The sequence below is a fragment of the Bos indicus genome, chromosome 24, assembly GCF_029378745.1.
Source record: "Bos indicus isolate NIAB-ARS_2022 breed Sahiwal x Tharparkar chromosome 24, NIAB-ARS_B.indTharparkar_mat_pri_1.0, whole genome shotgun sequence".
NCBI lineage: Eukaryota > Metazoa > Chordata > Mammalia > Artiodactyla > Bovidae > Bos > Bos indicus.
This window is the reverse complement of record NC_091783.1, coordinates 43150192-43161506: the sequence shown is the minus strand read 5'-3', so window position 1 is coordinate 43161506 and position 11315 is coordinate 43150192. Positions and strand designations below refer to the sequence as shown.

The 11315-nt window shown below is 53.8% G+C and overlaps 1 protein-coding gene across 1 annotated transcript; it reads right to left on the bottom strand.

Annotated features, from left to right (window-relative positions):
* Window positions 1-1681: 1681 nt before the first annotated feature.
* Window positions 1682-9846, bottom strand: TUBB6 (tubulin beta 6 class V). The gene is made up of 4 exons (XM_070778966.1): window positions 9703-9846; window positions 9366-9474; window positions 7670-7780; window positions 1682-2992 (listed from the first exon to the last, which is right to left on the bottom strand). The coding sequence occupies exons 1-4, from the start codon at window positions 9757-9759 to the stop codon at window positions 1929-1931; spliced, it is 1341 nt and encodes a 446-aa protein (XP_070635067.1). The 5' UTR covers window positions 9760-9846; the 3' UTR covers window positions 1682-1928.
* Window positions 9847-11315: the final 1469 nt, after the last annotated feature.

Genomic DNA, 11315 nt, shown 5'->3' with positions numbered 1-11315 from the left:
CCCCCTCCCCCCATCTTTGGGTTTTTATTCTTAGCAGCTTCCTTTCATGCTGTCCTGACTTGGTTGTATGTTCTTAATGCAGAGGAATGCATTGTTGGGCTGACTTGTCCGACCTCATGCACAGAACTCAGGCATCCCCGGAGGGCACTGGACCAATGGGGTGGCCCAGGCGGCCCCCTTGTCCTGGGATGGTTCTCCAAGACTGTGGCTCACCAGGCCACAGCAGCATCCTGGGAGCCAGGGCTGTGGGTACCGACCACAGCCCCTATCCCTCAGGGATGACAAGGTGCTCCTTGAGCACAGCCTGTGGACTGGGAGGGCCCTGTGGGTAGAGGGGCCAGTGGGCGCCATCAAGGCTGAGCTCCCAGGCGGTGCCAAGTGTGGACCTGGCCTGGCTCCGGGCTATGCGCGATGCCCTTCAGGAGGGACTACTTCTCCCCGGCATTATACAAGGGTCCTGCATGGTGCCAGTAAGCCCCAGTGTGGCCACCACAGCCTCAGTGTGGTTCCCATGTATACCTGCGGATTATGAGCGAGTCAGGGCCTGGCAACTAGCACATGCTCAGGACACTGTCTCTCCTCCAAGCTCCGTTGGGCCTTGCAATGCAGAGGGATGGGGAAAGATGTTCACTGTGGTCTCACAAAGTATTAATAGTTCAGGTTCCTGCAAAATGGGATCTGTTCTTACCTCGGGTCAAGTCATGCTGCGTGTCTGAGGGAGTGCTTTGTGCAAGGCATGGTGGACACAGAACTGCATGGGGACGCTGTGGGCTGTGGCTCAGCAGTTCCTGGGGGCCTACAGCAGGTTGGGAGGCTGGGCAGGGGTCTAGCACTAGCCTCAAATGCTTCCACGCACCATGATACATCACTTGGGTTGAAGCAGTTGGATTGACACTGCCCACTCAGGAGGAGCCAGGCTTTGCGAAGGGAGCATGCTGCCCCGGAGAGACTGAGCCTCAGAGGGCAGAGGGCACTTAGTGAGCATCGGGTGGGAGGGATCCTTATTTAGAGCCCATTACCCCTCTGGCCCTAGCCACCTCCCAACTCCCCATGGGGCCTTCCTGCTGGCCTACATCGCCAGGAAGAACCACAGCAACTCTGAGTTGCGGCCCAGCCCCCCACCCACCTCAAGCCTGTGCGTCCCCCACAGGAAGCCTGAGGGTCATTGTCTGTGTCTCCTCCAAATGCCAGCAGGGCTGTTAGGGGAGGCTGGGCAGACTAGCCCAGGGCCACGCGCAGAAGATGAAAGATCCTGTGGGGATTTAAGTGTTGGCTGGAAACCAGGACGCAGGCTTTTATTTGGGGTGCATTGCTTCCCAAGGAGTCATCTGGTCACCAGTAAGTTTCAGGGCCACCTGAGGGCCTCCAACTGAAAGGAAGCCCTGCCCTGAGTGGAGTGGGCTGCTCCCCGGGAGGTAGGGCACTGTTAGTGAAGCAGAGTCCAAAAGACAGGGGAGCACTTAGGTTAATCGTGTACAGGCTAAGACAGGGGAGCACTTAGGTTAATCGTGTACAGGCTAAGACAGGGGAGCACTTAGGTTAATCGTGTACAGGCTGTCTATGTTGAGTGCTGCAAGTCCATTAAGAGATGGCACCTGGAAGTCCCGGGTGTAGGGATGAAAGCACACCGTTCCTAGCCCCTAATTCCCAGACACAGGTGAACACGTAAGAGACGGTGAGGTTTATTTATTTAGCCCTTTATTTATGGCCCATGAGTTCTTTCATGTCCTCTCTGGTCCGATGTTTGGGCAGGGATGCCAGTTCCCGCTCTTCTGACGCCCTCCATCCCAGATGACAGACAGGACAGTCTGCCGCCCCTGTGAGAGGACTGTCCCCACACTTAGACGGGACTCTCCTGGGCGGCCAGGAGACACACCAGGCTTGGAGAAAAGACCTCTGAGCCTCGGTGTCCAAGGCAGGACATGCCTCTACTCGTTGACCTCTTCCTCGTCATCCTCAAAAGCTTCCTCGCCCTCATCGGCTGTGGCGTCCTGGTACTGCTGGTACTCGGACACCAGGTCGTTCATGTTGCTCTCGGCCTCGGTGAACTCCATCTCGTCCATGCCCTCGCCCGTGAACCAGTGCAGGAAGGCCTTGCGCCGGAACATGGCCGAGAACTGCTCTGAGATGCGCTTGAACAGCTCCTGGATGGCCGTGCTGTTGCCAATGAAGGTGGCCGACATCTTCAGGCCCCGGGGTGGGATGTCGCACACAGCCACCTTCACGTTGTTGGGGATCCACTCCACGAAGTAGCTGCTGTTCTTGTTCTGGATGGCCAGCATCTGCTCGTCCACCTCCTTCATGGACATGGGGCCCCGGAACACAGCAGCCACGGTCAGGTAGCGGCCGTGGCGCGGGTCACAGGCTGCCATCATGTTCTTGGCATCGAACATCTGCTGGGTGAGCTCGGGGACAGTCAGCGCCCGGTACTGCTGGCTGCCGCGGGCGGTGAGTGGGGCAAAGCCAGGCATGAAGAAGTGCAGGCGTGGGAAGGGCACCATGTTCACGGCCAGCTTGCGCAGGTCGGCATTGAGCTGGCCCGGGAAGCGCAGGGAGGTGGTTACGCCACTCATGGTGGCTGACACCAAGTGGTTGAGGTCCCCATAGGTGGGGGTGGTCAGTTTCAGGGTTCGGAAGCAGATGTCATACAGCGCTTCATTGTCGATGCAGTAGGTCTCATCTGTGTTCTCCACCAGCTGGTGCACGGACAGGGTGGCGTTGTAGGGCTCCACCACCGTGTCCGACACCTTGGGCGAGGGCATCACGCTAAAGGTGTTCATGATGCGGTCAGGGTACTCCTCGCGGATCTTGCTGATGAGGAGGGTCCCCATCCCAGACCCGGTGCCGCCACCCAGCGAGTGGGTCAGTTGGAAGCCCTGCAGGCAGTCGCAGTGCTCACACTCCTTCCGTACCACGTCCAGGACAGAGTCCACCAGCTCAGCGCCCTCCGTGTAGTGGCCCTTGGCCCAGTTGTTGCCGGCGCCAGTCTGTCCTGGGGTCAAGCAAGAGAGGGGACGTGATTCAGACAGGGCTACAGGGATTGCTGTGAGGGGCCATCAGTACAGTTAAGACAAGTCATGAAGCGAATAGATAACAGAGTGAGAGGTGGGCCCCAGGCCCTCAGCACTGCTGGAGCACAGGAGGGTGGCTGGCCACTTCAGACAAGGGAAATCTGCCAATTTTAAGATGTACTCACGTTCTGACTTGGTAATTTCATTCTTACTCTTAAAAAGATAATTCTCCCGCAAAGTAAAAGACAAGGGAACAAAAAGCATAAATTAAGAAAACAAACTTCTTTTCCCTATCCTTTGGGCTCTCTTGAATTTTGAACTAGGTACAAATACTTCCTTTTCAAAACAGTAATATGTTCCCTCCTTAATGGGGCCCCTCGTTCATCATCATCAGGAACTATATTTTTTCCATTAGCTCATTTATCCGAGTGTGAACATCAAATATTGCCAGATTGAGACCAGGTTTGGCATCCACATTATTCCTTATTCTTTGTTTTTACATACATATCAACAAACACTGAGATATTTTGTTCGCATAAACATATAAATAGAATTAACTGTATTCTAGCAATTTCGTTCAATTATTTGATCTTCAGAGTTAAATGCCAAAAACTAAATACTGATCTACACCATCAGAAAGTATTTTTAACCACCTTTCAGCCCCAAAGTCAAGTTTCTGGAAAGCAGAATTGGAAACACCTGACTTGCATCAATAACTTTCCTTCTACAGCAGAAAGATTCCAAAAGGCTTTGCACCAGATTTACCTGATGTTCTTTCACTGAAAGGCTCTTTGTGTGGTCTGGTATACTTCAAAAGGTTGGAAATTTTGAAATCTTAATTCCAACACAACGTTGCCAGTATGATTTTTAATGAAATGTTTCAAATATATTTTTGTCAATGCTTTAGGCTGCAGATTTAGCTCATTCAGATAATGAAAACTATTGGCGATGTAGCCTAATTGGCAAGGCAGCCCTGTTACCAGGTGGATAATCCAGATTGCACCTGTGTGGGTACTCAGTTGCTCAGTCATGTCCAACTCTCTGCATCCCCATGGGCTGTAGCCCGCCATGCTCCTCTGCCCATGGAATTTTCCAGGCAAGAATACTGGAGTGGGTTGTCATTTTCACCTCCAGCGAATCTTTCCGACCCAGGGACTGAACCAACGTCTCTTGCATCTCCTGCATTGGCAGGGGGATTCTTTACCACTAGCACCACCTGGGAAGCCCAGATTGCACCTACTTTCTATCAGAAAAACATGCTTTAGTCTTCAACTCAAATCAATACGTTAATATGCATTTTAAGGGACATTAGAAAAACCATCAAGAACTGAATTCTAGAGCACATGGTAAGGTACATTACAAAAAGCAATAAAAAAGTAAATGATGCACAGACCTATTTAATGACAAGTTAAAAAGATAAGGCACTGCTGTTTCCTGTTCATTGGTAAGAAGGCAGTGTGGGGTGCAGCTGAAAAACCCAGCTATAGAGGAAGTCAGGAAGGCTGTTTAAGGCAGTATATTTCTTTAGTATGTGGGTATTTCAAATCTGGTTTTGAAAAGAAGAATCATGTATTATAAAAAATGAAAAAATAGATCCATTAGCTTCTTTATCAAAGTTTCCCTCCATATGGAACAAAATAGACTGCGGTGGTCCCATGGCTGAAGGATGAGGGGGCAGGGCGTTTGGCTATGTCAGGTGGGCTCAGAAAACAAGAGGACCTGAGGGGTCAAGGCATTGCTGGCACTGCACTGTGCTCACCTCTCCCCCTTACACCAAAGACATTACCCTGATTTCTGTCTACACCTGCTGGTGGCAACAATTCACCACCATCCCACCCCAACCCCCATGCAATGATGAGGGAAACACAGCTGGGGGTGGTGACACAGCGGGATGGACCACGGAGAATGGTGGTGCCTCCTAGCACCACAGCAGAAGGAGGCACTGGGCACTCGGGGGCAGGGCCCACTCAGGACACCCCTGGAACCTACAGTTACCCCTGGAGGCCGGCCTCAGACCAGGACGGAGTCTTAGCTCAAACGTCTTTGGATCTTCCACAGCATTTGTCAGTGCTAAGTTCAGTGGTGCAAAATGCAAGTCTGTAGAACAGAACCACCAAAATGCTGTGATTCTTCAGTAAGTTTAAGAGGTACTGACTGTTAGTGATGAAACATCTAAAGTCCTACAAAGAGAAGAGGGAACCACCTAAATACTGTGAGCAGAGTGACATCATCAAGGCTAGCGAGCCTGGGCTGAGAGGGACAGACTCTGGAGGGCGGCCCTGCTTTCTACAAGGAGCACAGCCCCTCGGAGGTGCCTCCCCCAGGAGGTGACTGCATTCTTGCTCACAAACATTGCCTCTCCACAGTGAAACCTGGCTGGGTGCCTTGTATGAGGCTGGAGTACCGTCATATCCTGCCTAGGCCCCCAAGACTCCGCCACCTCCCCCTGCAAGCCAGCACACAGCTGGGCCAGCTTCCCACCTGGAGCTGGGGTAGAACTGATGCCCCTTCACAGCTGCCCTGAGGACAAGGACTGAAACCACGTGGAAACCAATGACTGGGGGGCAGTGGGGACTCAAAGTGATACACAGCCATGGCCAGTGGAGCCCCTCGGCCTGGACCCTCTGCTGCCTCCAGTTCACACAGTCCCTTGGTCTCCTGGGTGTTTACAGAGTGATCAGATGTGAAGTTTTCTCTGCCTTCAACCAAGAGGAGGAAGCTGGAGGCTTCTGAAAATATTTTGCCACTGTCTCATAGCAACAGACGTTCCCAGTTAAATATTTGGGGCTCAGGAGTTGAACGTCTTCTGCAATCAGAGGTTGGGACATTAACCAGCGGCTCCAGATTGTAGAAGCGATGCTGTAGTGATCCCCGAAGCCTCAGAGCCCAGCCCTGGTTCACCTCCAGCTCACACAGGGTGTGGGTTAAGTCTTGGGGCTCCAGGCTCTTTGACTCCCTTCCAGCCCTGAATCTGGGAGAGAAAGTTATATGTACAAAGAAGCCTGAGGTCCACCTTCCTAGAGCTTTGCTCTTTCCCACAAAACTCTCTCCACTAACAGGCATAGCTGCCATGCAACGAGCAGTTTGTTAAGAAAAAGGTGTGGCTTTCTAAAGCATAAACTCAAATGCAGAGAACTTTCATTTTTTAAATTATAGTTACTTCAAGTCAGTGTTTATTTTAATCACTTCAAACTATATCTGAATACCGAATGACACTTTTTAAAAAATTCACCCACCCTGAAGGCAATGGGGTGAAACTATTTTCACCTACTGTGAATCCGCAGGCAACTCAGACTCTTTTATTAAGTGGATAATGACTTAAAAACAATTGTTGAGCCAACAGCACACAGAATGAGTTCAGACATGCTGGTCCTCTCAGTTCTCCATGGCCAAACATGTTATTTTCTTAGTTAAAAATAGTGTCAACTGTTAAAAATCACTCTTGTAGCTATTTCATATAGATACAGTCTTCATTCCCCTAATCTAGTACATATCTTTTAAGGCTGTGAGCACTGCTGTCTGATAACGACGTTCTGCAGTGACATTGGACAGGGCATAGCTAGATGTATTTGAGCTATGCCCTGTTCAATGTGGTGGCCACCAACCACACTTGGCTACTGAGCACTGGAAATGTGTGGAGTACAACTGAGGAAGTAGACTGATTTTATTTAACTTTAATTAAATTTAAATAGCCACATGTAGCTAGTGGTGACCACGTTGGTGGCAGGATCTAGAAGCACCTTTGCTTGAGAACAATTACCGAGTCAAGTTTAGGAAAAGATAAAGAATTTAAATCTCCCCACTTGTGGACTATAAAAGTATTGGTAATTTAGATTTTTTTTGCCGTAATAAAAGGGGCACCAGAGCCTTTTCTCCTGGTCTATTTGAAATATCAAAGGTGACAAAAACCCTTGAACAAATTACTAGAAGCTTCACCTGTTCCACTACTTGTGCAGGTTGCCACGGTGATGGGGAAGCAGATGATGCCACGAGGTCTTTTATACATCATGAGCATGTACCTTGCTGAATCATCTTTATAACAGGTCACAAGGCCTGAGTCCAATCCAAGGGAATCAATTTATGTACCAATAAGATCTCCCAAGATTCTGCCTTGACTCCCCAAAACCATGGCTCCAAAGTGATGGAGGCTGGTCACATTAACAGTGCCACTTCATTACCTTTTACATAATTTTCTTTAGGAGTCTGCAGAGGAACAGGTGCTATAATCATGTTCTGGGTGAAGAAAGAGGAAAGGAAGATTTGCCCAAACCTGATAAAACAATTCATATGGAACTAGCTTTCGGAAAGAAAGCAGAACAGCCTATAGACAATGGAAAAAGAAACACAGGTATAAACACACTGACGACCAACATAGGAACCACAGACAAATTATTATCGTCTTTTTATGCTAGTAATTTATGAGAGGGAAAAAAATGTATAAAATGTTTTGAAATCAAGAATTATTACTAGTAAGCATCTCATTTAGAGAATCAAAGGTTACTTTCCTTCAAGAAGCTGCCTTGTGATGGGGCTGGCGACTGTTGATTTCCATTCTAAGCTTTTCTATGCCATGTGATGTTTTTAATCTTGCCCACAAATTAGCTGGATGTTTAGAAAATAAAAAAGAGGAAGAAGAAAGCAGGAAAGACGGAACCTACCAAAGATGAAGTTGTCAGGCCGGAAGAGCTGACCAAAAGGCCCGGACCTCACGCTGTCCATGGTGCCCGGCTCTAAGTCCACCAGGGCGGCCCTGGGCACATACTTCTGAGCTGGAAGAGAACGGAGCCCACCCATGAGAGTCAGTCTCTGGTTCCTGGGACAACACACTTCCGCAGAGCAAGTCCCACCAGCACAGCCGCCTGCGATGTACAAAGCAGGCTTTCTTAGGGTCACAGAGTCTCAGCCCTGGGGGAGGGGAGCCTCAGAAAACACAATCCACCCTGGACTTGTCCGGGTGAGGAAGCCAGCCCAGGCATAGGGCACAGGAAGTTCCCGGAAAAGGCAGGATGAGAAGCGAGGTCTCTAGACTTCCTGTCGCCTGAATTTCCCAGTCCTCCTTCGTGCACAGTTCAACTTTTTAATTCCGCAGAAATAACCCATACCTGTTGCAGTGAGCAGCCATGCTGCCAGGACACTTTTGCATCTCTCTCCCTCACACGCATGTGAACCCACAAGCAGGTCTGTGCACCTGTTTCAGGTGTGTCCACGGCTGTTTCCTGGGGGACTGTCTTCATTTCTGGACAAGTGAGCATGTGCTCATGCTAACAGGCAAGAGGGTTCCTGTGAGGGTGGGGTCGCAAGGACTGCACTGGGAACTGTCCTACAACTCCTGTTCTGCTCCTCACACACCCAGGCTGAAGACAGGGTGGCCTGGGGGTGACCAGCAAGTGCCATATATACTGGCCTTTTCTCAGTGCCATCCAGGAATCTCACCACTCATGCCTGCTCTTCCAGACCTTTTGTCATAGCTGCTTAATGAATAAAACCCCATGGTTTATGTGTCCTGCTCTTCCCAGCTCTCCTGTGGATGACCAGCACTGACTCTAAAGACAGCGTGATACTCTCTGAGGCTGGGGACACAGGTGGGTATATTGAGCGGCAGCACCTGTCACATCCTGGGTGTTTTTTCAACATCTTCCTTTTGTGTTTGTTCTGTGAATGTCATGTATCACTTTTACAATAAACATTGTTACAAAAATAAAGTACATAAGTAACCAGGATACCTATGAAGCTCCCCAGGACAGGGCTGGTACTATTCTTAAACCTGGATAAACCACAGCCTGGAGTTTTTAACTAAACTCGGCCAGACAAAGACCCTGTCCGTCTGGAGGTCCATCTTCCAGTGGGCGTAAAGTCTTTCTGGAGGTCTGCAAAGGGCTAGAACAATCTTTTGAGGTAGTGTTTTTCAAATTTTGAGCCAAAAACCTTCATTAGGAAAGAAATTTTAGACCGGAAAAAAAAAAAGAGCCGGACGTGCCCCACTAAGCTGATTTCACAGCACTAACAGGTCAGGTTCAAGAGCTCAGACCAGGAGAGGCCAAGAGCCTGTTTGAAATCAACCGACGGCGGATTTCCCGCCCCAGGGGGAGCGAGGGAGGAGCCGGGCGCCGGGCTACATCCGGGAGGATTTTTCCAGCGCGAACCACCCACGCGCCGGGGGGCCCACGGGTCGGGGCAGGGGATGGCAAGGGTCCCACAGGGCGGTGCCGGGGTCCCAGAGAGGGATGGACGGGGGGATGGCGGGGTCCAAGGGGGATGGTGGGGTCCGGGGGGGGATGGCCAGGTCCGGGGGGATGGCGGGGTCCGGGGGGGAAGGCGGTGTCTGGGGGGGGTATGGCAGATTGCGCCACTCACACGAGGACTCGTTGTAGTAGACGTTGATTCTCTCCAGTTGGAGCGCAGAGTCACCCACGTAGCCTCCGGCCGGGTCGATGCCATGTTCGTCGCTGATCACTTCCCAAAACTAGCAAAGGGCGGGGCGGGGGACAGACGGTCAGCCAGGGTCCCCCAGCGCCGGCCCGGCGGGCGGGGCGCGGGGAGCGGCCGCCAGATTCCAGGCGCACTTCAGCCGCTCCGGGGCCTCGGGGACGGGGAGCAGCAGGGCAGAGTCCCCGTGACGCCCCCTCGGCCGCCCGTGCCCCGCATGGCCCCGGCCCGAGGGCTTGGCGGGGGGGGGGAAGCGCCCACCCACCTTGGTGCCAATCTGGTTCCCGCACTGGCCAGCCTGGATATGCACGATCTCCCTCATGGCCGCTCAGCGCTCGGTGCTCTGACGGCGCGGCGACTGCTGCCCGGGCATTCGGGTCCCCCACCCGGCGCCGGCCGCCCCTCCCCGGCCCTCCCCCGGCCGCCCGGGCCAATGGCCGGGCCCGCCCCCACCCCCAGGCCGCGCCCCCTCTGCCCCGCGGTCCGGGCGCCCTGCCCACACCCGGCGTCCCCCAGGCACCCGGTCCGCGTGCTCTTTCCTAACTCCTGAGCCAGACCAGGTCCTCCCCTCCCGCCCCCGTTCCCCTTGGCCCCTCCGTCCCCGCCCCCACTCCGCCCCATCCGTGGGTGCGCCTCCATCCGCTCTTCCCCGCCTCCTCTCGCCGCCCCCCAGACCTCCCCCCGCCCCAGGCACCCCGCCCCTGCGCGCCCTCGGGCCGTCCTCCCCGGGTAGCCTCCACCCTGCGCGGTCCCAGAGGGAGAGCCGACCAGCGAACAGTGGAGGGATGCCCGCCTGGAGGCCGGGCGGGGAAAGAGCGGGTTCCTGGGGCGCCCATCCGAGCGGGCGGACGGGGAAGCGAAGGACAATTTTCCCCTAGTGCTCCCCGGTTCGCTACGCCGCCCGGAGGAAGAACGAAGACTCCCCGCGCTTCGTTCCGGCGGAGCCGACTGGGGAGGCGCGCCTGCACGGAGCCGCCGGCGTGGGTCCTGGGACCGCAAGGTCAACACGCGCCGCGGGTTCAAACCCAGCCGGTGGAAAGGCCGAGGGACTCGGGAGTAGATCTTTTCGGGGTGACTCTGACCCCTGCGCTCCGACTCAGCCGTGGGCACGAGTCCTTACGTCCCCGGCCTACTGCTTCTCCGTCTTGAAATACTAGTGCCCTTCAGTTCTGACGAGTCCGAACCGTTCGTGATGGAGTCAGGTTATAGTGAAAACACGGCTAAACCTGAAAACGGAGACACACACACACTTACACACACGCCCTGCACAGCCTAGCAGCCTCTCCCTCCCGAGTCTGGAAGGAAAGCCTCCCCCATCCCCCACGGTTCCCTCACTCTCCCCGCCTCAGAGTCCCGGCCTTCGTTTGCCTGCTGGGGTGGGGGGATGTGGACGCGGGCGTCCTGCTTGGGAACAGGCGCGAAGCTGGAGGACGGAGGAAGTGTCAGTCTTAGAGAGATCCGGTGACCCCTCTCTCCCCGGGGCCACGGAGCGTCGGGGATTCCCTACGGAAAGATCTCAGCCCTCCCTGGCCTCGGGGACTGGCCTGCGGTTCCCTGTTCCCTTGCTGACAAGGCGCAGCGGGACCCCTCCGCCATGTTTGCCCACAGCCCCTTCAGCGGGGAAAGGCTTCACTCCTCAGCTGCTGGCATCAGGGAGGGTCCTGGGCCCCCATCCTCCCTGCTTAGTGGTCCTTCCCCCCAGGGACTTTCACCCCAGCAGCCTGGACCCCTACTGCGGGCTTCTAGGGCTTGCTCTCTGACTGACACCCAGAACTCTCCAGGCCACTCCTGTGGGGAACCCAGCTGCTCAGGCGGCCCACAGGTATTCTGAGCCACAAATGCCTCTGGTGTGCCGGGCAGGCATGAGTCAGGGTCACT